We start from the raw sequence: 25,011 nt of genomic DNA, 5'->3' as shown, positions 1-25,011 counted from the left end.
GAGACGGCTAAAACCAACTCCCCATCAACCCCTACCTCCAGCTCCAGGCCAGTATTTGGGCAGAGAATTCCAAGGCGGGGGTCCAACTGGGGGCCTAGCCAGGTGACCTTCGCCAGGCTCCTGAGGCCCTGCCCAGGCTCTGTAAGGGGCCACCGGTCACCGCAGCCCCTTCACGCCCCTCCCCTCCCCCCCGCATTCCCCTCACTACCACCACCAAGCTCGCGATCGCCTTCGGGACACATCCCGCTGCGCATCATTACAATAGTCCATCAGCTGGGCCGCCCTCTCCAAACCACCCGGCCGCCGCCCCGGCCCCTCCCGCTCCAACCGCCCCACCCCGACCGGCAGCGCCACGCCCACTGGGGTCCAGGGCGGGATGCCCTCTCTCCGCTTCACGGTCGCCCGCCCACGGCTCCCCGGCTCCCGGGGCCCCGAACCCCGCCAGCATCCCGCCTCCCGGCCGCCGCAGGCCGCCGGCCCCGCTACCCCTCCCCCGGCAGCCGCAGGCCGCCTCTGCAGCTGGCCGCGCGGCCGGCCCGCGCCCGCCGCCGCGCGCTGATTGGCTGCCCGGGGCCGGCGGCGGCGCTCAGTGGCCGGCAGATTCGCTGGGTCAGGGCTGCAGAGGCGCCTGGCGCACCGGCGGGAGCGGAGCCGGGCGCGCGATCGCCTGCCAGCCCCGAGCGAGCGTCCGGGGAGCCCCGGGGTCCGCGCCGCGCCGCGCCGGCGCCGCCGTCCTGGCCGCCATGTGCTCCCAGCTCTGGTTCCTGACGGACCGGCGCATCTGCGAAGACTACCCGCAGGTGCAGATCCTGCGCGCCCTCCAGCAGCGCTGCGCGGAGCAGGGCGTGCGCTTCAGGGCGGTGTTCATGGACCAGATCGCCGTCACCGTCATCGGCGGCCACCTCGGTGAGTGCGGCGGGCCCCGGGAGAGCGGGGCGCGGGCGCGCAGGGGTCCTGAGAGCCGGCCCGTGGGCGCGCGCCCCCGGGCCTCCCCCAGGCAAGTCGCCTTCGGGTCCCCGAAACCGGCCGCTGTCCCCTGCTAGACCTCGTGGGGTTGGATCTGGCTCCTAACCTTGAAAGCTTCTTTTGACCACCACCATCGGCCCTGAGGCCAAGATTCGAGGGCGGGAGTTAATTTCCTTAGGGTACTTTGTTGTAGGAGGAACTCGAATTTACCCGAAGCCGTTTGGAGGAAAAGCAAGCTGCCAAGCCCAAATTCTGCTTGCAGCGATATCCTGTCAGTTTAGATTTATAGAAACCCACGTTAGATTTACAAAATTGCCATTAACACGAGTGTTTTAAAAGTTTTCCAAGAGTGTGCAGGCGTCAATAACGCACTACGTGGAATATCATCCCCAAAGTAGGAACCTACATATGGGGAGAAACCTGAGAAAGATTGGAGTCACCTCTTGAATGTAAAGTGGGAGAGTAGATCTTTGATGGGTTGTCTTTAAATTCATCCTCTCCCCTAAAAAAAAAAAAATGTTGAATTCTGATTCCAGGTACAGACCATTCTGGTCTCACTGGTTTCTCCACTGCTGTGTCCAAGAGATTTCTCTGGTAAGACATGGTTATCATCTGTGGCCCTGACCACAAAAGGTTAATAATGTTTTTAGGTATTTTTAATTATTCTTAATGCAAGCCGTCTGACTTAGGAATCTATGGATTAGGAACTTTTGCCCTGGGTTGCAGCCACTTCAGGGGGGTGTAGGACTCAAAGGGATTTGGGCCCTATTTGAGGGTGCTTCCTGGGATACCTCTCATATTATTTCAACCACACTTGCTTAAATAAGCTCATAATTTGTTACTTCTCTTTGGTGGGGGAAAGGGATTCCAAATTCTGAACTGGCTACTTACAAATGATATTTTGAATATGACCTGTTTCTTAGTGGAATGTATCTGTTCTAGATGTTTCATCCAAATCTGTATCTAAATCCTTGATAAGTAGTATCAGATTGTATAGCCTATTGGAGAAATATACTACAAACGTTAGACGTCTCACATTTAGTCTAAAACAGTGCCTGTCAACCATAAAGAGTACCATCTCTCTCTCCCTCCTTGACTTGATAAAGCGCCCAGTTAATGTAGAACTAAATTACAGGGAATCTGCGGACCTGGATTCTTATTACAGTTTTGCTGCTAACAAGTATCCTGGCTTTGCCTTGACCAAGACACTTGATGTGTTTGAATCTCAGGTTTCTAGTTTATAAAATTAAGGGCTAAGATTCCCCCACCTCTGAAATTCTGTGTCAGTACCATACTTAACTGGGATAATCTGTTATTTTTACTGATCTAGACTCAGGGTTGCTTTGTTTGCTCTTCATTTTATTTATTTACAACTTGTAATGATGCCTTTTTTAGATACCGTAACCAGAATTCCACATGTTCCTGTGATAGACCCATCAAACATGCTGTGAAAGAGTGGGGGAATGTTCTCTGTTTTATATCTAAACCCCCATTTTAAAGAATCAGCCCTATAAAAAGAGAAAATTAAATTCTAGAGCTGCAGAAGGCATTTAAACCCTTTTGTTTACTAAACAAAATTTTACTGAAGTCATGTGTCTCTCAATCAATTAATGAAACCAGGAGTTATTACTTTTTAAAGTACAACAAAATCTATATGGTTATTTGCCTGGTCAGTGGAGGAATTGAAAACAGGTATTTTTGATGCATTTAAAAAAATTTTTTTTTTGCTAGTTCAGATAGCCACACACATATCACAACACATAAAGCAAACTTACTAGATGGTTGTTTCTGCCATCTAGACCATCAAAAGATTTATTTGTTGGGTGGGTTAATTAAAGCACAAGAAAGTGAGCTCCCTGAGAAGAGAGAGCTCATTTGTCTTGTTCAGTGCTGTAATAGTGACTAGAATAGTGCCTTGTACACAATAGGCACTCAAACATTTTGAATAACTAAAGATTATGGGCTCTATTTCCCAGTTTCTTCTGTATTTAAACTATAGAAAACTCTTGGCAATTTGCTAAGCTAAAATATCCTTCTGAAAAAAAAAACCTCTAGAATGTACTGTCTCTGAAATATAGAAACAGATAGTCGTAATGATATGGATGGTGCTGCCCATTTGAGAATTACAGAATGTGAGAGCTGGTAAGGACTTTGAGATCATCCCTTTGGCTTCACCCCTTCAGTTTACAAATGGAGAACCTGATGCTCAAAGAGATGACATGAGTTGCTCAGTGTCATCTCGCTAGTTAGCAGCAAACCCACAGTTAAAAACTTGATGTCCTCATTCCAAGCCCCGTGATGTGGGATAAGTATGCTTTGGGACATCTGCCACCTATAGTACTTTTCTCAGTAGATGTGGAAGTGAACCAAATTGAATTAAATTGAAACTGGATAGTGACTTTGCAAAGTAATTTCATAGTTTAGGACGTTAAGGTGCCATCTTTACAAAGTCTTCATACCTTCATCCTCTCTATTCCTTTTTTTTTTTTTTTTTAAACTTTTTTTTAAAATATATTTTATTGATTTTTTACAGAGAGAAGAGAGAGGGATAGACAGTTAGAAACATCGATCAGCTGCCTCTTGCACACCCCCCACTGGGGTTGTGCCCGCAGCCAAGGTACATGCCCTTGACCGGAATCGAACCTGGGACCCTTGAGTCTGCAGGCCGACGCTCTATCCACTGAGCCAAACCGGTTTCGGCTCTCTATTCCTTCTTGAGAACATTTCCCCAAGGTGAAAGAGTGGATGGAGTCCGTGCCTCCGGCAGTTGCTTAAATCCTCTCCTGAGCTTCCATCGGTGGAGGCTCAAATCCAGAGAAAGAATTTCAGGTTGTATCTGGAAATAGGATTCAGACAAGAGATGAAAAGTTTTGGATTTAAAGACTATAGTTATTTTTAAGCTAATACAAGTAAACTGAAAATGCTATGCAAATGCTAGGTTTTATGATTATTTATTTTTAACCCAGTGAGCTACACTCCCCAGCACAGATTTGGGTGGGGAGACGACTGGAAAAAGTGGAATGACCTTCAGGTGACTGAAGCAATCCCATAGAAAACACCTGCCCTTCACCTTTCTGCTGGATACAGCATCATGAGAATCACATCCATCTTCATTTCCTTCTTAGAAACCTCAAGTTCTTCATTCATTCATTCAGCTAATATTTATTAATTATCCTCACCCCTGGGAATGAGATGGTGGTGAATGTGGCACCAAAATGCGCATAGCAATAGCCAAAGCAAAATATACGTAGTGTTTATTGTGTGCCAGGCACAGCTGTAGGTTCTTTTTACATAGTAACTCTTATAAACATCAATAAGGGTATCCAGGTTGGCAGTAAGGACTGATACTCAGTAATTCTGGTCTCAGCAGAACCAGAATTTCTGTTTCCTCTCGTCCATTCCACACCTGTCCTCCCTCATGCCCCCATCAGCCCACACTGACTTCATCCCACCCCTTGCACTGAAATTTGCTGTGCCTGCGATGCCCATCTAGTCCAGGTCCCTCCCACTTGGTAAACTTTTATTCTTCCTTCATATCCAGCTCAAGCCACTCATCTCTATAAAGTTTTTCTTGAACTTCCTACCCTGCCCCAAGCAGTTTTTCTCTTCCATCTGCTGCCAAATAACATAGTTCATACCTTTTAAAATAGCATTCATCATATTTTATTATAACATCTATTTATAAAGTTTATGTTCCCTTTCCCACTAAATGATTGGGGATTGCTCATATGTATGCTCTATAGTGGTCCACAGTAGGCCTTCAGTTAATGTTTGTTGGATGACTGAGAGAGGTGCCTTTTATTTATTTTTAAAAGTATATATTTTATTGATTTTTACATAGAGGAAGGGAGAGGGATAGAGAGTTAGAAACATCGATCAGCTGCCTCCTGCACATCCTCTACAGGGGATGTGCCCGCAACCAAGGTACATAGCCTTGACCGGAATCGAACCTGGGACCCTTCAGTCCGCAGGCCGACGCTCTATCCACAGAGCCAAACCAGTTAGGGGATGAGTAAGGTGCCTTTTAAAGGCTAATTTAAAGTATTTGAGACTTTTACTGTAATTAGCTTTTGTGTTTGGGAGATCATGAGTGGATGTGTAAATTTTTGTAGGTGTTTTTATGATGAGCCATTATATGAGGACAGAGTCATTAGTGCAAATTAAGGTCTTTGACCACCCACAGGTTTTTACGATTAACTGTCCCAAAAAACAAGTATAGCCACAAAATCAGGGACAGATACCAAGACAGAAAAAAAGAAGCTTGATCTGAAATCAGGGTGTGTTATAATTTGTCTCTTAGGAGCAGAATGATTCAGCATTCCTTCCCTTACCTTCAGAGCTAAAACCTCGTGGCCATATGGCAATTTCTAGGTCAGGTTCTTTAAATTAAGGTGCTCTGAGATACTTTTACTTGGTTCTTTGTTTTAATCAGGTAAATAAGATTTAAAAGGTTTGGGTCAGGGGGAATTCTAACTAAATGTATATGAGGAAATAGTCTTATTGCAGCCTTCCAAAAGACAACAGAGGCCTCACGGAGAAATGATGGACTCCCATTATTGCACAAGAAGACACTAGCAGTAAAGGGTACCATGCTATCCTTTGTGCACAGAGGGGAGCTTTAACCTCGGTCCTTGCTGAAGGCCTGTGCCTGACCCCCTGTAATCCCAATAAACTTCAGTACAGCTCTAGTGGAAAGGTCAGGCAGTGGGTGGAAGCACCTACCATATAATGGTTCCAAACTGACGTGAGCACTGAATGCATATGCTTTACCCCATGGGTCCACGTTTATATCTGTGGGCTGACCTCAAGGACTGAAGGGAGGTTGGATGTGTATTTTATTTTTATGTTTCTAACAGTTCTTACGGACACTTCATGAACTTCGTTGGGAAGAGTTCTAGAACCACAGATTGGGATCCTTAGTGGATCTCAAAGCCCTACTTATAGATTTTTGGACCACCTGTTGTTGCTACCATAACACTTCCACCAAATTTTTTAGGATTGCCTGGTGGTCGGGGGACAGCCATCATCAGAGAGGTCCATGTCATCCCCATCCGTCCACATGTCCTTGTCACTCCCCTTTCCAGCAGAGAGTCCACTGACATCCAGGGCCATCAGTGCTGGCTTCGCCTCACTTCAGACTCTCCCCGGCCCCCTTACTCACTTCCCTGAGATATGTCACCTTATGAGGGTTTTATATTGTTTTAACAAAAGCATATCACACATCTGAAATTCTGAATCTCTTTCTATGCGATCCTTCACTACTAAAACGTAACTCAAGGACTCCACTATGAAAAAGTGTTAAATTTAAGTTAGGTTGCATTGAGGATCTAACAGGAATAATGGTTCTTTATTCCTGTAACTCTATTAATAGTTTAATATCTTTTTTGTGTCTTAATCTTCACAACAAAACTATTCATTTTTTTATTTTACTAAACAAATATTAACTGAGTGCTTACTGTGTGCCAGGCACTGTGCTAGGAACTGGAGATATGGTGGAGAGTAAGGATAGACACAGTCTCCACCCTCATGATGATTTCAATCATTCATTTGGTCAACAGATAATCTGTTGGCTGCCTACTATGTGTAGGATATTGTTCTGGGCACCAGAACAAAAGAGGCAGAAATCCTTCCCTCTCAAGGAGATTACATTCTAGATGGGGAGAGAGAATACAAACAAGTTAAGTTAAATGTATAGTTTGTTGGTTAAAAGAGCTAAGGAGGAAAGAAGTGGGGAAGGGGATTGCAATTTTAGATAGGTTGGCTGGGGCGGTCCTCACCCAGAAGATGCTGTTCAAGTACAGAACTGAAGGAGGCGAGGAAGGAAGCCATTTTGATATCTGGGAGTAATTCAGGCAAGAGGGAATAGTGAGACCAGTGTGGCTGGAGCCAAGCGAGCCAGGGGGCAAGCATTAAGGAGAGGAAGTTGGAAGGTTGGGAATGTAAGAGAGCAGATATGTAGGCCTGTAGGTCATAGAAGAACTTTGACTTTTACTCTGGATGACCTGGGAATCACTGAAGGGTTTTGAGCAGAGGAGTGACATGACCTGACGTATGTGCACAGGGTCATTCCGGACATGGTGTTGAGAATAGACTGATGGCAACAAGGGCGGAAGTAGAGACATCACTTGGGAAGTATTTAGGTGAAAGAGGATGATTGTTGAGCTAGAATGATTTCAGGGGAGGAGGTGAGAAGGGACTGGATTTCAGATATAATTTGAAGACAGTTGTCAGGATTTGCCCACTGGATCAGATGTTGGGTGTACAGGACAGACTAGTCAAAGAGGACTCCAAAATGTTCAGGCTGAGGAGCTAGAAGAATAAAGTTTGCCATTTTCTCGTGAGGACAGGATGTGAGAGGACTAGGTTTGGGCAGGTGGTGCGGAGCAGGATGCAGTCTGTGGTGCCACTGCATATTTCACTTTGTTTGTTTTCTGTCTCCCCCATCCAAGTGGCAATGTCAGGTAGGCAGTTCATCATACTGATTGAGATTCAGGGGAAAGGAAGTGATTGTGGCGGTCCAAGGTCTGAGCTCTGGGCATTGCAATGCTTGTGATCAGGTTGAGAAGGAAGAACTAGCAAAGAGTCCTGAGGAAAGGAAATAAAGGAGCGAGTGTGGTATCCTGGAAGCCAAGTAGAGAAGGTGTTTCAAGAAGAAGATGTGATCAGACAGTGTCAAATGTTGCTTGCTGGTAGACCAAGTAAAATGAGGAATGAGAACTGACCATTGGATTTAGCATTAGTGACCCTGATAAGAAGCAGTTTTAATGAAGTGATGGAAACAGTGAATATACTCACTGTCTTAGGAGTTTGGTTCTAAAGGGAAGGTGAAAACTGGGTTGATAGATTGCTATGGACTAGAGTGTGGCCCCTCTCAAACTCAGATATTGAAGCTCCAACTCCCAATGTGATGATATTTGGAGATGGGTCCTTTGGGAGGAAATTAGGTTTAGATGAGGCCATGACGGTGTTTTCATGATGGGCTTAGTGCCCTTATAGAAAGAAACCAGAGAGCTTGTCCTCTCCCTGCCATGTGAGGATACAGCAAGAAGGCAACTGTCTTCTCTGCAAACCAGGAAGAGGGCTCTCACCAGAACTCAACCCTGCTGACATCCTGATATGGATGTCAGAAATAAATGTCTGTTGTTTAAGCCACCCAGTCTGTAGTACTGGGTTATAGCAGCTTGAAATGACTGAGACTTTGCTCAAAGGGGAGATGGGTTTGAGAGGCGTTTCTTAAAGAAGGGAGAAATAACAGCATGCTCTATGCTGGTGTGAGTAATTCAGTAGAGGGAGAAACTGGCAAGTAGGAGAGAGGTGAATTGCCAGAAAAGTGCCTTAACTGGGCGAGAGAGGTTGGGACCTGTTGTATGTTTCAAGGAATTGGTCTAAGCTAGGAGCAAGGACACTTCAGCCATCAAAATAAGAGAGAAGGTAACCTATATAGCATAGGCACAGGTATGCAAGTAGATGTGATAGTGGGAGATTTTAGAGAAGTTCTTTTCTGATTGCCTTGAGTTTTCTCATCGAAATAGGAAGAGTGAGAATGAGAAGGAGGGAGGGAGTAGTGAAGGGTTGAGGCAAGAAAATAAATTGTGAAATAGTTGTGTAGGGTTGTGGGAGAGTGACTGGACTCGGGACTATAATACTTACTGCACAGCAATAAGGATGCCCTTGAGACCAGTCAGCAGGTTTGGGCGTTTTTAATCCAGATCGGTTTCATGGCACAGGATGGCAGAGAGTAGGCAGAGCGTTGGAGCAGTCTAGCCAGGGTTGTGATTTAGCCAAACAAGAAACAGGTACAAGGACTTGAGGGTTTAAGTGATAGTTCTTGTCTATGGAATTTAAATAGAGTAAAGAGAAAGAGGGTAGGAAGCGGGTGAGGGACAGTGAAAAGATGAGGGATCCAGGCATAGTAGTTCTTGATGGGATCTAAGTGTGGCTGGAGTTGGGAGAAGCTGGAAAGATAGGAGACAGTGGTTGGAAATTGGAATTATGACGAATGCATAAAGTCTAAACTGTAGCTGGAAGGGGTGGCTGAGGTGGGGTAGTGGACAAGACTCTTGGAGAAAAGGAGGTCAAGTCGAGTCCAGGCCCGGGCATTGGAAGAATTCTCCATATGGACACTGAAATCGCCAATATATGTGAACGTATGGGAGAATCAGTGAGTCAGGAGCTAAAGCTTCCAGGACAGAGAGGAGTAACTGGGGTCCTTAGCGAACTTGGACAAGTTGGATGCTGTGCAGTCTGATGAGAGTCAGGCTGGGTGTTTTAGGAGGGAGAAGAGGATGTACTGGAAGCCACAATGAGGAGCAAGGAGCACATCTGTCCTGCCTCTTGCCCCAGTAATCCCAGGTGTGAGAGAGAGAGAAAACAGCCACAACTTGGTGGAGCTGCTGGGTAAGCAGTGTTACTGGGGAGAGCTGGGGTTCAGCGGGACCCAGAAAAAGAAGGCGAAGGGAACACACACTGAAAAGCTTAAAGGTAAAGGATTTCCTGCCCTTTGAGGGGCACAGTGGAGATAGGACGGAGTGGGAGGTGGGAGTAGAAAAGGCAAGACAGAGCCAGGTGGAGCTTAGAGTTCAGGGAAATGACGTAGCCTTGGAGACGGGAGTCTTGGGTGACTGACATGGAAGGGATGAAATTTGTCTCATGGTTGCAAGAAAGATCCAGATGGTGAGGTGGGGAAAGGCTGAGGGAGGGGCCTGAAAGGGGGAGGTTTCCAAAGTCTGGGACCCTTCCATTTTGTAGAAGAGAAAACAGACCCAGAGATTTTTATGTCTTGCCAAGCCATTAAATGACAGCAAGGAATTACATCAAGCCTCTGACTTGGAGGCCACTCTGCCATAATTTGTCTTTCATCTCATATTGTCTCCACTTCTTGAAGTGCTTCAAAAATAGGTTAGCCCTGAGATATCAGATATCCCGAACTCAGTGCTTGTGAGATACCGCGCTGTTCCTATCGATTTGTTTCGGAGAGGTAGACATTACACATTTATTAGTTTTACACATTTCTTCTGAGCCCAGAGGCACCCTGAGTCAACATCTCCCTTCTGAAACCTGCCTTGATTCTCCCTCAGAGGCGGTCACCCACCTGCTCCCTCCAGCACTTCTCACATTGTGCTGTAAAAGGTCGCCTCCTCGCCCCACCCCTGCCCAAACCAGACTGATAATTTTTCTTAATACCCAGGTGCTCTGAGGAGGGCATCCATGGCATTAATCACAGCTGTGTGCTGTCTTTCTTAAATTCCAGGGAATGGTGTTTGTTTCATTCACACATCTCACCCCCGATTCCCGGCCCTTAAGGTGGTGCCTGTTCCTTAGCTGTCAGTGCTCCCACCCCATTTGATAGGGCCCCACTTCTAACCATCAGCACCTGAGTCTGTCTGAGAGCTTTCTCCTGTCACAAGAGCGTGGCCATTTAGCCCACACAGGCATGGCAAGCCAGAAGGGCTAGGGATTTAATACCATGTCCCTGGAGCAGCTCCACCAAAGACTGAGTTGGTGTAATAAAGATTATACCTTGCCAGCTCCCTTGCCCCTTGAGTGGGATAACTGAGGTGTGGGTACTGAACCATTTCTTATTTTTGCACGGCAGGATTAAGCCCCAGTGGCCAAGGTGGTCGCTCAGTTGATAACACACCCTTATTGCCTCATTCTCTTCTCTACTCACTAAAAGTGTTTCCTGACATTAATCACCGTCGTAATAAACCTCATCCACTTAAGTCCTCCTCTCTGGGGAAACCCAAACTAACACTGGGCTTGGCCCAAAGTAGGTGCTAAGTAAATATTGACTAAATGAATGCATGAAACAATAAATGTGTATTGAGTGAATGGGTGAATGAACATCCTATATAATAAAGAGCTAATATGCAAATGGTCTTCACGTCCTCACACCTTCACGCCTACTGGCTCAGACACTCAGCACTGGGGAGAGAGGAATGGGGACCAGCCAGGCTGCGGCCCGGGAGAGGGACAAGCCACCTGCCCTGCGGTCCTGGGCGCCTGCGGCTGCGGCCTGGGCAAAGCCAACTACCTATGGTCCCCTGCGGCTGTGGCTGGCCCGGGTGAAGCTGGCCCGGGTCCTGGGTGCCTGTGGCCAGCCAGAGGGAGGGAAGCCCGAGTCCCAGGTGCCTGCGACTGGCCGGAGGAGGGAATCCTGGGTCCCGGGTAGGGGATGAGGCAGAGGTGGTTAGGGGCGATCCTTAGAGGCCAGCAGGGGAGCAGTTAGGGGCAATCAGGCAGGCAGGCAGAGGTGGTTAGGCAATCAGGCAGGCAGGCAAGTGAGTGGTTAGTAGCCAGCAGTCCCGGATTTCGAGAGGCAGTCGGACATCCCCCGAGGGGTCCCAGATTGGAGAGGGTGCAGGCCGGGCTGAGGGACACCTCCTCCGTGCACGAATTTCATGCACTGGGCCTCTAGTTTGTGTGTAATTCTTTCTCCATAAGGAGACTATATGCTCCTGGTAGGCAGAGACCACCTGGTTCATCTTTGTTTGCTTGCTTCATAGGTGCTGACTCATTCCAACAGTTCAGTAAAGGTTGCTTTGAATTAAATGACCTCAAAACAGCAGTTGGTAGAAGGAGAAAGTGGCCACATAATCACCAGGTTTTAATGAGGTGGAGGTGAGATTTCTTTGGGCATTGTAACAAAGAACTTTAAAAGGGCAGGAGGGAGGGACCTGAAAGGGGGAGGTTTCCAAGCGCTGGGACAATGGCATCTACTCGTACTTGTTAAGAAAAAAAATAACTTTTCCTTATGAGAAAATGCTGAGGGTAGAGTAGAAAGAACAGAGGGAGAACCTGGAGTGTGCGATGAGCCAGGTCATGTTTCAGATGACACACCTTCTCATAACACAACATAATGTGAAGCCCTTAATGGGTTATCCACTTACTTTATTTATATTATTGATTCCTTTCTGACAACTTTCAGAGCTTCGCTACCAGCCACTGTTGTTACCTGATCCTGCTAACATATAGTGGTTCTAAAAGCCGCCATAACTGAGGTCCCTGCTTGCTCTCATGCACAGTGTCCTAGTTTCTGTTTTTTGCTGTTGGCTTTGTAGATGAGGGGTTTTTTTCTGGCATACTAGAAACCAGTTTCATTTTGAAGCTAAGGATGTGTGTGTGTATGCACATAAATTAGTGCTGTATGTGCACGGGTTGAGAGGGTAGTGACCCATTATGTATCAGTTCCATGTAAAGGCAAAGACTTTTATAATCAGATCTATTGCAGGGGTCCATATATACAAGACATCTCTAATTTAAATGAGATAAGCCAAAACTGGTTTGGCTCAGTGGATAGAGCATCGGTCTGCGGACTGTAAGGTCCCAGGTTTGATTCCGGTCAAGGGCACGTACATTGGTTGCGGGCACATCCCCAGTAGGGGGTGTGCGGGAGGCAGCTGGTCAATGTTTCTCTCTCATCAATGTTTCCAGCTCTCTATCCCACTCCCTTCCTCTCTGTAAAAAAATCAATAAAAATATATATTTTTTAAAAATGAGATAATATATGTGGAAGTTCTTAGCAAAGTACATAAAACACAACAGATGCTCAATAAAAATGCGAGCCAAGTTCAGATCTGAATGACGGCACCTTTCATTTATCCCTGCTGCTGCTTCCCTCTGTTGATATGAATGATGAGAGTGGTTTTTAATTTTTAGAGCTCTACGTTCCAATAATGATTTGCTTTTTTCTAAAGCTATTTCTCTGTATTATAAAGTGTATTTCTTTGCTGTAGCACATACAAATGCAGAAGTCTAGTTTTGTAGGGTGAACTTAATTTAACTCAATATGTAAATTAGGAAACGGGCTCAATTCTTTGGGAAAAGTTACACATTTTTCTATCTTGTTTTTAATAATTAAAATATTTCAAAATATAAACAATGGAGAGTTCAAAAGGAAATCAGAATATAATTACCCTTGAAAGTAGATTATTCTTTCTAGAATTCATATGGAGAAAATGTTATTGAGGCTAACTAGTGCATCTCAAGCCCAACCTACGAGTCTGGGAGACCCCAAATATCCCAGAAGCAACTCAGCTCCCTTTTCCCTGCCCTGCTGCCTAGGTCTGGGTGATGCCCCAGAGCACGAGGGCACTGCAGCTCATGAAATCCCTTGTGACTTGAGGGCATGAGTCTCTCCCTGTTGAGGGGTTTCCTTCCCTTCACTGACAGCCAAGCAGAGCCCTGCCCTCCCCAATGTCTTGCATCAGCTCTTCATTCCCTTGGCTTGAAGCCTGTAGATTACAGTGGATCTTGGGAAGGGTGACACGTTAAGGTCCATCCTGTATTAAGTTTATCTTTCCTAAGGAGAGAGGTGAATGAAGAGAGGGGGAGTGATTGCGTAAGTGGTTGACGGTCTCAGAATTCACTGACAGATTTGCCAAGGCCAGACTTAAACCCATATTGTTCTTGGCCATGTCTGTGTGGAGCTGCTGTCCCCATTGAAGCCACAGTGAGTGGCAGCCTCTTGTCTGTTACTTTTAGACATGGTGATATAAACTAGGTTTAGACAGCAGAGGGCAGGAATGAACAGGAGGCCAGTGGAGTGGCCCGTAGCAGGAATGCTGGAGCTGAGCCAGTGGGCAGAGAAGTAACTGGTTGTGTGAGCACTGTATCCCTGAACCTGCCGTGTCCCTCTCTGCACAGAGCTGTACGGCCAGCACAGTTAGAGTCCTGACCTGTCTAACTGTTTGGTAGAGCCTTTTCAGCTACACTTTAACCCATTCCATTCTTCATTTATTAAAGGCTTCAGTTGGAATGAGCCAGGCCCAAAGATTTACCTTTGGAGAAGAGAGATGAAGTCCTGGTAAGACTTCCTAGGTCTATGTGAACCTGCTTGTTGAGGCTGAGCTGTCTCTGTCCACTTGTGGTTGATATTTCCAGAAATGACTGAATTCTTTTCTTCGCATTTGGAAGTGTAACTGTCTGTCTGTGGTCTCATGTTGGGATTGAAAAGCCAACCGTTTCTGCTGCTTCTCGTTTCTCTAGGTCACTTTTCTGTTGCAAAGCCGTTTTTCTCATCAGGTGGTACACATCTCCGTCCATTGTCTTACCTTGCTTAGCAGAATGTCTGTGCAATGCTAATGCCAGCGCCTTGCAGACTATGTATAGCATTGCATAGTTTCAAAGCATTTTTAAATATTTTATCTCATTATGTAATGTTGTCCTGGGCTGTTGCTTTTCCCCTGAGTGTATTTCCTCACCATTTGCACCAACTTGAGTACTTTTCTTTCTTCTGTCAATTTTGATCTGCTATTCAGGGCTTGCTCCCCCCCAAACCCCCGCCCCTTTCATATTATTTCCTACAGGGCCTATAAGTGGCAAAGAAAAAGGCATATCTAAATGGTACTATTTTCTGATGGTAAAGTGAAGATAACCTAAATGCTCTTTATAAATCATCCATGAGAATTATGTCCCTTGAGAATATACTATGAGTAGAAGTACTAAAAACAGTTTCTCTTCATGATTATACCTACTTCCTTTTTCTAAATTGGCAAAATATCTCCTAGAAATGTGCACGTTAGATCCATACTGTGTTTTTTGTTTGCTTGCTTTGTTTTTATTTTGTTTTGCTTATTGTTTTTGTACTAATATTATTCATGCCCCAGTGGAGAAATAGGAATTTCATTAGCACCTTTTGTTTTCTTGGACTTGTATGGTTGTACAGAATATCACTTTTAAAATAGAAGGTGCTTTAGGTTAAAGCTTGTAAGATGGTTCTGGAACTGTCTCTCCAAGGCTTTCTTAAGAGCATTCTGGAAACTCCTTTAAGGTTCACTAAGGCAGACCAAGTTGTTCCCTGAACTCAGTTCTCATTACTCTCACATCCCATTTCATGGCTCCATCATTCCATCCCCAGATGCTGGGAGCACCACAGATGCATAGATTACTACTTGTAGTAATACAAACCATAGGACATTGAGGTTGAATGAGACCAAGCAGGTTGCTGTAAGCGTATCTGATCTTTGCATTCCCTCCATGACATCCTCAAGTGACCAATGAGCCTCGGCCTATTCCATCCTAAGGCACTGGAAAAGTATCCCTTTTGTTGATCCCAAATCTACCTCCCTTCTGTACAATTCAAAAGACATCAAGTGCCTATCATGTACCTGGCATTGTTCTAGGGGCTGGAGATACAGAAGTAAAGAGACGTGGATAGCCGAAACCGGTTTGGCTCAGTGGATAGAGCGTCGGCCTGCGGACTCAAGGGTCCCAGGTTCGATTCCGGTCAAGGGCATGTACCTTGGTTGCGGGCACATCCCCAGTAGGGGGTGTGCAAGAGCCAGCTGATCGATGTTTCTCTCTCATCGATGTTTCTAACTCTCTATCCCTCTCCCTTCCTCTCTGTAAAAAATCAATAAAATATATTAAAAAAAAAAAAAGAGACGTGGATAACTCATAGATAGCTATCGCTTGGGGTCATAGAAGACAAGCCAAATAGTTCTTATCCATGGACACCCTACAGATACTTGAAGACTACACTCCTGTTCCTCTGAGTCCTCACTTGAAGCTACTATTCCCAGTCTATCCAGTGTAATACAGTTCAAATTCTTTTGTCATATGGATCAATTGTCTTTGGATGACTTCTAGTTTGAATATTTTTGTTTGTTTGTTTTGTTAATTCTCACCTGAGGATATTTTTCCATTGATTTTTAGAGAGAGTGGAAGAGAGAGGGAAAGACAGAGAGAAACATCAATGTGAGAGAAACACATCGATTGGTTGCCTCCTGCATGAGCCCTGACCAGGGCCCGGGCCAGGGAGGAGCCTGCAACCAAGGTATGTGCCCTTGACTGGTCCACGGACCGATACTCTATCCACTGAGCCAAACTGGCCAGGGCTGAATATTGAATTGATTTTTAGTAGATTGATTTTTTAAAGTTTTTTTTTTGTGTTATAAAGGTAATATGCCCTTGGAGACATTTTAGAAAGTATAGATAAATATAAATAGGAAATCACACATATTTTCTTTCAGCTTTTCTAACTTGTATTTATAATTTTGTTCCATTTTCTTTACTGACCATTGACATTTTTGCATTCATTATATTCATAAAAATGATTTAAATGCTTACATATTTCAGATAGACTTTCAATGGTTAAGTCATAAAACAGTAGTAAGGATCCCTTATGTGAGCTATCATGCTTCCTTTTCCTCAAGTCCCCAGTCTCCTAAGCCACTATCTTTGAGGACTATTAGTACTATATGGAAGGAAGGTGCTGGGCTATACTGTCTCCTTGTGGGTTCTTCTAATGCGGGTTATTCTTGATATGCTGCCTTTTTTTTTCTGTTCGTTCTTTTGTGTTTCCTCATAATCTTGCTCTGCCCATTTGTTTGGAGTATTGAGTTGACTGTGGCTTTCTTGTTACAACAGGATATTCAAGTGCCATTTCCAAGGCTATCTTCCTGCTGAGTTCAGTCTTGAGGAGTCTATTGGAGTCAGTTCTGGTGGGACTAGACAACAGTAAGCACACGGCTCACTTTTCTCCTCCAATTGCAGGCCTACAGCTGAACCAGAAGGCACTCACCACTTTCCCGGATGTGGTACTTGTACGGGTGTCCACCCCCTCGCTGCAGTCGGACAGTGACATCACCGTCCTGCGACACCTGGAGAAGTTGGGCTGCCGCCTAGTCAATCGCCCGCAGAGCATTTTAAACTGCATCAACAAGTTCTGGACATTCCAAGAGCTGGCTGGACATGGGGTCCCCATGCCAGACACCTTCTCCTATGGTGAGTGTCCTTGAAATAGGGTTGAAGTTTATCTTTCCCCATCGCATCTCTGTGTTTTCCCTCCCCAGTAGCCCTCAAGTGTCTTACTGGTTTTCAACATGGAGCTGTTCATCTTAGATGATTCCACAGCTTGAGTCTATCATGGTCATCCCCTCTGTCTGAAATGCCTTTGCTTCTTTCTGTCTGTAATTCACTCTTTAAATATGTATCTGGCACACACATGTGCCAACCACCATACTAGCACTGGACTAGAGCAGCAAGTCAGAGTCCTGCCCTCGAGGCATTGCCAGGTCTTCAGAGGCAGAGACGGCAAGTAAACAAGCAAGTGCAGTGCAGAGTAGTAAGTGCCATGATAAGAGTTAGTGCAAGGGTGTGAGGGAATACGTAGGAGAACTCCTAGTGAGTTTAGAAGATATTGAGGAAGGTTTCCCAAAAGAAATAGTATTTAAACTAAACTGAAGTTATCCAGGTAAACCAGGGTGGTGGGGGGTCCAGGGGGGAGGGGCGGGGCAGGGAAGTACTCTAAGCCGAGAGAAGAATATAGAAAGACCTAGAGGCAAGAGAGAGCATGACCAATTGGTGGTATTTTGAGTTGTTTGTAGGATGTAAGGGAGACTCAGTTGAGATATAAGGCTAGAAAGATAAGTAGCCATATACAGTATGTGAAGGAGGTTAGATCTAATCTTGAGACTAACCAAAAGTTATTGGGCTTTAAGCAAGAAGGTGGCCCGATCAGAGTTCAGAATATCACTTTGGCTACTCTAGGAAGAAGGAATTAGGCAAAGCAAAGTGGAGACAAGATACATAGTAGCAGACTTTTTAAACCATTCAAAAGAGCAATGATGGTCTAAACCCATGGTCGGCAAATTGCGGCTCGCGAGCCACATGCGGCTCTTTGGCCCCTTGAGTGTGGCTCTTCCACAAAATACCACGGCCTGGGCGAGTCTGTTTTGAAGAAGTGGCGTTAGAAGAAGTTTAAGTTTAAAAAATTTGGCTCTCAACAGAAATTTCAATCATGGTACTGTTGATATTTGGCTCTGTTGACTAATGAGTTTGCCGACCACTGGTCTAAACAGAAGTGGCCATAGTAAGAATGAAGATAAGTCAACAGATTCGGGAATTATGAAGGAGAAAGAAATAATAGGACATGGTGATTGGTTGGATAAGGGGGATATGGAGAGGAGTCAAGAGTGACTGGTTTCTAGTTTGGGCAACCAGATGTGATAGCAAACACTGAGACTAGACACATAGGAGAGAAGACGCAGATTGGTAGGTAGGAGGTGAGCGGCTGCGGGGAGAGATGATTTCAGTTTGGGACATGTTCTGTTTGAGCTGTCTATAGTATATGCAAGTAAAAATATTCAATAAGCAGCAGAAAATGGATCTGGAGCTCCTGAGAGAGGTGTAGACTGGGGAAGTGGAATTGGAAGCCTTACTATGTTAAGTGAAGTCAAAAGATTGGATGGGATTACTCAGGGGGAATTTTTGGAGCTAAGAGAGCTGAACTGTACACCTAAAATGGTTTAAAAAGCCCTGCCGGCGTAGCTCAGTGGTTGAGCATTGACCTATGCACCAGGAGGTCATGGTTCATTTCCCGGTTAGGGCACATGCCCAGGTTGCAGGCTCGGTCCCCAGTATGGGGTGTGCAAGAGGCAGCCAATCAGTGATTCTCTCTCATCATTGATGTTTCTATCTCTTTCTCTCCCTTCTTTCCTCTCTGAAATCAATAAAACTATATTAAAAAAATAATAAAATAAAATGGTTAAAAAGATAACTTTTATGTTATGTATATTTTACCACAATAAAAAAATCAAATGTAATAAAAGAGGGTTCAAGAGGGACTCCTTTAGGGAATGGGTAAAGGAAAAGGAACCTGTACAAGAGACTAAGCAGGAGCAGCTGGAAAGGTGAGACGAGAAAGAGAGTTGACAGAAGCCAGTGGGAAGAGCAGTCCAGGAAGGCTGGCATAATGAAAAGTGTTGATTGATCGGTCTGAAAGGACAAGTAACGTAAGCACTGAGATGTGTGTTGGATTTAGCAACAGGGAGTTTAATGAATACAGCTTCAGTTTAATGATGGGGAGAGAAGCCAAATTGTCAAGAACGAGGAAATGAATGGGAAGTGAGGAAATGGAAACCCTTTCCAATACTTAATTGTAAGGATATGAAGTTGCAGGTAAGGAATGAGGCAGGGTCAAGGAACAGGGGTTTTATTTGTTTAAGATGGGAGAGAACTGAGTATGTTTAAAATGGTGATGGGATTAAGAACTGGGAGGTTGAAGATACAGTAGAGAGGAGACACTTCATTGTGCAAGATCCCTGAGAAAGTGAGAGGGAAAGGGGTCCAAAGCACAAGTGCAGGGAGAAACCAAGATGGTGGCATAGGTAAATACCTGAACTGCTGCCTCACAGAACAACTTCAAAACTACAACTAAAAGACCAAACGGACATCATCCAGAACCACAGGAAGGCTGGCTGAGTGGAAATTCTACAACTAGAAGTAAAGAGAAAAGCACACTGAGACTCAGAGGAGCTGCGGAAATAAAGGCAGAGGTACAGAGGCGCGCGCGCGGAGAGGGCTGGCAACTGAGTACGTGGTTGGCTTTTTCAAGCGGGAGGGAGACAAAAGCTCCTGACTGCTCTGAACTCCAGTTCTGGGCGAGACTCTGGGGACCCAGACTCATTCGGGGAGAAACTGGACTGTCTGGCAGCGGGCGGAACTCGAAGGCAGCTTTCTCTCAGAGGTGCTTACAGCAATTACCGAGGGACACGGAGACCCGGGGGCCTCTTAGGGCAGGGCTGACGGGAAGCCATTGCTGTTTGCTCTGCCCTGAGACTCCGCTCCATCCAAGCTGTGCGCAGAGGCTTTTGCATATGAATGGCCTGGTCCTTTGAAAACTAAACTTACCTAACAAACTGCAGCTGAGTCAGTGAGACCCAGAACATCCAAAAGAAGGCCAAAGGCCCCACAGCAGCTTGCATTGCTTCACAGCTGGGCCTCATCTGGGCACCTCCAAAATCCAAACAAAGAAGAGGAATCTGCAGATCTCTCCGTAGCTCCTGCTGGGTGGCCTCAGGGAGAGACTAAATTAGCACCTTCTTGGAAATCCAAGAGCCAGTGTACCCAGGGGTCAAAGTAGGACCATCCAGATTACAACTCCTCAGATCCATAAGGGACACACTCAGGGGGCAGACTCGGTGAGCACCAAAGCCCCACTGAAGCAAGTCTTGCTTCATAAGGGTGTCTCCAGCACAGAAGTTTTCCCAGCGTAGACACAGCTGATCCTCACAGCCAGTTGGCCTGGAGGGCAATTCCTCCCAGTAATACCAACAACAATCATGGCTTAACTACAACAAGACTGTGCACACAGCCCACAAAGGGGTGCACCAAGAGTGTCCACCTCAGGTAACTGTGGAGGCTGAGCCACTGGGCCCTATAGGACACCCAGCACACAAAGCCACTCTATCAACTCAGGGAAGCAGCCAAAATGTGGAGACAAAGAAACAGGTCACAAATGAAAGAAATGGAGGAAAGCAAACGACTGGATATAGAGTTCAAAACCACGGTTATAAGGTTTTTCAAGAATTTTCTAGAAAAGGCCGATAAATTTAGTGAGACCCTTGAGGATATGAAAAAGGACCAACTAGAAATTAAGCATACACTGACTGAAATAAAAAATAATATACAGAGATCCAACAGCAGACTAGAGGAATGCAAGAATCAAGTCAAAGATTTGAAATACAAAGAAGCAAAAAACACCCAACCGGAAGAGCATAAAGAAAAAAGAATAAAAAAATATGAAGATAGGGTCCGGGTGAGGCCACGCGCCCCTGGGTCCGGGTGAGGCCACGCGCCCCTGGGTCCGGGTGAAGCTGGATCCCGGGTCCGGGTGAGGTCATGAGCCCCTGGATCTGGGTGAGGCTGGGTCCCGGGTCCAGGCGAGGCCACGCGCCCCTGGGTCCGGGTGAGGCTGGGTCCCAGGTCTGGGTGAGGCCGTGCCCCTGGGTCTGGGTGAGGCTGGATCGCGGGACCGGGTGAGGCCGCGCGCCCCTGAGTCCGGGTGAGACCAAACCAGAGGGAGTCGGACCTGCATTACCACCATTGGTCCACCACCCAGAGCTGAAAAGTCAGTGCCGACATGTACACTTAAGGAACTGGTGGACTTTGAAATTGGGTCTCAAAAGAACTGTTGGTCCAGAAAGAAACTTACTACAGATTGATTCATTTGCCTGTCAGCATAACTATTATTGCTTGTCTCACATTCGGTTCTTATAAGTATATTTCTAGTAACACATGATCTCACTCATCTAGGGGAAATGATGAACAACATAGACTGATGAACAAGAACAGACCCAGAAACAAGGAGGCATCAATCGGACTGTCGGGCCTCAGAGAGAGGGTAGGGGAGGGTGAGGATAGGAGGGAGAGATCAACCAAAGGACTTGTGTGCATGCATATGAGCCTAACCAATGGTTAAGGACAACAGGGGGGTGGGGTGGGGGATGGGAATGGGAATGGGGGGATGAGGACAAATATGTGACACCTTAATCAATAAAGAAATAAAATAAAATAAAAATATGAAGATAGTGTAAGGAGCCTTTGGGACAACTTCAAGTGTACCAACATTCGAATTATAGGGGTGCCAGAAGAAGAGAGAGAGCAAGATACTGAAAACCTATTTGAAGAAATAATGACAGAAAACTTCCCCCACCTGGTGAAAGAAATAGACTTACAATTCCAGGAAGCGCAGAGAACCCCAATCAAAAGGAATCCAAAGAGGACCACACCAAGACGCATCATAATTAAAATGCCAAGAGCAAAAGACAAAGAGAGAATATTACAAGCAGCAAGAGAAAAGCAGTTGGTTACCTGCAAGGGAGCACCCATACGATTGTCAGCTGATTTCTCAACAGAAACTATGCAGGCCAGACGGGAGTGGCAAAAAATATTCAAAGTGATGAATAGCAAGAACCTACAATCAAGATTACTCTACCCAGCAAAGCTATCATTCAGAATTGAAGGTCAGATAAAGAGCTTCACAGATAAGAAAATGCTAAAGGAGTTAATCACCACCAAACCAGCATAATATGAAATGCTGAAAGGTATTCTTTAAGAAAAGGAAGAAGCAGAAAAAGGTAAAGATAAAAATTATGAACAACAAATACATATCTATCAACAAGAGAATCTAAAAATCTAGTGAATAAGAAAACTGATGAACAGAATAAATTGGTGAATATAATAGAATCAGGGGCATAGAAAGGGAGTGGACTGACAATTCTCGGGGGGAAAGGGATGTGGAGTGTGTGGGAAGAGACTGGACAAAAATCGTACACCTATGGATGAAGACAGTGGGGGCGGGGTAAGGGCAGAGGTTGGGGTGGGAACCGGGTGGAGGGGGGAAAAGAGGAACAATTGTAATAATCTGAACAATAAAGATTTATTGAAATGAAAAACAAAAACAAAGCACAGGTGCAGCCAGGCTGGCGAGGCTCAGTGGTTGAGCATCAACCTATGTAACAGGAGGTCATGGTTCGATTCTTGGTCAGGGCACATGCCTGGGTTGCATGCTCGATCCCCAGTAGGGGGCGTGCAGGAGGCAGCTGATCAATGATTCTCTCTCATCATTGATGTTTCTATCTCTCTCTTCCTCTCCCTTCCTCCCTGAAATCAATAAAGTTACTTAAAAAAAAAAAAAGCCCAGGTGCAGGGATGGCCTGAGAGAAGGATCCCTCTGTCACTGTATTAGAAGGGAGAAAAGAGGATAGCTAGAGAGGAGTTGAATTTATCAGCAGGTGTCAGGAAGTTGGGAGTTACCTTCTTATAAAACATCCTCTTCTGAAGATGTCCCTAATTATCTTGCCTCTTCATTTAAAAAAATTATTAGCACTTTTGTGAACAAAACAGGTATTAGTATTCCAATTTGCAAAAATTGCTGAACTGCAGTACCATCTGCGGTAAGCAGAACAGTGATCCCAAAAAAATGCAAATGTGGCCCTGGCTGGTATGGCTCAGTTGATTGAGCCTCATCCCATGCCCAGGTTGTGGGCTTGATTCCCAGTAGGGGGTGTGCAGGAGGCAGCCAATTGATGTTTCTCTCACATCGTTGTTTCTTGCTCTCCCTCTCCCTTCCTGTCTCTCTAAAATCAATAAAAACATACTTTTTAAAAAAAGATGTAAATGTGTAGGAAATCAATCAAGTTTGTAAACACAATTTAGAAAGATTTTTATGCACATATTATTAATGTTTTTTAAATTAAGAATTAAAAAAGTAAAAAAAAAAAGAATTAAAAAAGTATAGAGCCAGTTTAGGCTTTCAAGTCATGGCTTAACTTTGGATGAGACAAATCCCCAGGCTTGGTTTCTTTGGTTATTGATTTTCTATTGCTATATAACAAACTACTAAAAACTTAGCACCTTAAAATAACACCCATTTATTTCCTCACAGTTTCTGAAAGTCAGAAGTCCAGCCACAGCATAGCTGGGTTCTTTGCTCTGGTCTTACCAGGCTGAAATCAAGGGGCAGCTGGCCTGTGATTTCACCTGAGGCCTGGAGTCTTCCAAACTCACTGGTTGTTGGCATTTATTTCCTTGCAATTGTAGGGACTGCGGTCCCCACTTTCTTGCTGGCTATCAACTGAGGGTCGTTTTCAGCTCCTAGAATTGCCCACTGTCGCCACTGCATGGCCTTCTGCTCTACCACATGGCAGTTTGCTCCTTCGAGGCCAGCAGGAAAGTCTCTCTGACAATTCACATTCTTCTGAAGGGCTCACCTGGTTAGGTCAGGCCCACCATGAATCGTCCCATCTTGGTTAACTCAAAGGTAGTAGACCTAATCACAGGAATGATACCCCATCATACTTACTGGTCCCTCCCACACTCCAGGGAGGGGATTGACAAGGCGTGTACACCAGCAGGTAGGAATCTTCAGAGCCATCATAGAGTCTACCTCAGGCAGCCGTTTTAAAGGGAGAAAATACCTGCCGGTCCCACGGGATTGTGATGAGGGTTACACACACAAGAGCATGGGAAACCTTTGCCGCGTGGAAGGCTTCGATAAATATCCCTGCGCCCCCCTCTTACATTACAGGTGCACAGTGCACGCGTGTTGGAGAGACAGGGGGCCTTGAAAGAATTCCCCCAGAGGGTGCTGTGTTGCGCTGACCATCAGCCTTACCTTCACTGACTCTCACCTTTTCTTGGCAGGTGGGCATGAAGACTTTTCAAAAATGATTGATGAAGCTGAGCCCCTGGGCTACCCGGTCGTGGTGAAGAGCACACGAGGACACCAGGGTCAGTGCTGCTCCTGCACTTCCTTTAGGCCAAAGCGCTGCCACACAAGCCCCTCCTGAGGCCGAGTGGGAGCACCGCTGGGAGCACCTGGGCTCCCCCTGGAGGAGCTTGCCCTGTGGTCCTTACCTCTGTCCCCTCCTCTCTGCCCCCACCCTTCCCCGGATGATGGTGACAGGCCCTTGACTTGACTCTGGTTTCCCTAACTCCACTGCCAGTTCATCTTCTATTCCTTTTGGAGAGTCACTGTCTGAGACAGGTCTATTCTTATCATTCTCTGTTGAAAAACCCTCTCCAGAGCCGGTGCTGCCTGTTAGACAAAGTCCATATTCCTGCTCATGGCACCGAAGGCCCTGGACAAAGAGCCTCACCTTCCTTTGCAGCTTCTCTGGCCACGGGACCCTCCCACATCCGTTCCGGACTACTTCTCTTTCACCCACGCCATGTACTTCCCTCTCGGAAACCTCTGCTGGGAATGCCATCTTCCTCTGTCCTCTGGTGAACTTCTGCTCATCCTTTAAGGACAGCTCCACCTGTCATTTTCTTTCCCTCCACATCTCTGGCCTCCCTCCCGCCCTTCCAAAAACTCATTGCCCTTCCCTTTGTGTTTCCATAGCACTTTGTCCATGATTCTAGCTCTGTACTACACTGGATGACAGTTACAGGTTATATGCCTTTTTCCCCTTTTCCATTGTGAGTTACTCAGGTCCTGTGAATCTCTGTCTCTGTAAGACCTACTATGTGCTCAGTACACAGTAGGAGTCAGTAAATGTTGAAGAGTGTGGATGCAGCGGAAAGCAGTCCTCCTGCAGGATGTGAGTGGGTACCCAGATGGCATCTGGAGTGAGAGGAGGTATCCCAAACAGACACGCATTGAGCAATTCCTGTGATGCAGGGACCGTGCAGTAGAAATAAACTAGACAGTCACCTTTCAAGGATCTCCAATGTGAAGAGAGTAGAGACAGTTGCGTTGCAAGGTATGCTGCTGCAGCATGCATATCCAGGCGCCTGTTGAGGAGCTTGAGCTGAACA

The 25,011-nt window shown here is 45.8% G+C and overlaps 1 protein-coding gene across 1 annotated transcript in view; it reads left to right on the top strand.

The window, feature by feature from the left end:
* Nucleotides 1–361: 361 nt before the first annotated feature.
* The window catches only part of RIMKLA (ribosomal modification protein rimK like family member A), a 36,365-nt gene continuing 11,715 nt past the window's right edge, over nucleotides 362–25,011 (top strand). Inside the window, exons 1-3 of the mRNA XM_008151287.3 lie at nucleotides 362–906; nucleotides 16,462–16,692; nucleotides 23,896–23,982. Coding sequence (XP_008149509.2) covers nucleotides 744–906; nucleotides 16,462–16,692; nucleotides 23,896–23,982 — 481 coding nt within the window. The 5' untranslated portion in view covers nucleotides 362–743. The remainder of the gene's footprint in view (nucleotides 907–16,461; nucleotides 16,693–23,895; nucleotides 23,983–25,011) is intronic.

This window comes from Eptesicus fuscus, chromosome 9, assembly GCF_027574615.1.
Source record: "Eptesicus fuscus isolate TK198812 chromosome 9, DD_ASM_mEF_20220401, whole genome shotgun sequence".
NCBI classification, from domain to species: Eukaryota; Metazoa; Chordata; class Mammalia; order Chiroptera; family Vespertilionidae; genus Eptesicus; species Eptesicus fuscus.
Note: the sequence above shows the minus strand (reverse complement) of the source record. Positions and strands in the feature narration are given on the sequence as shown.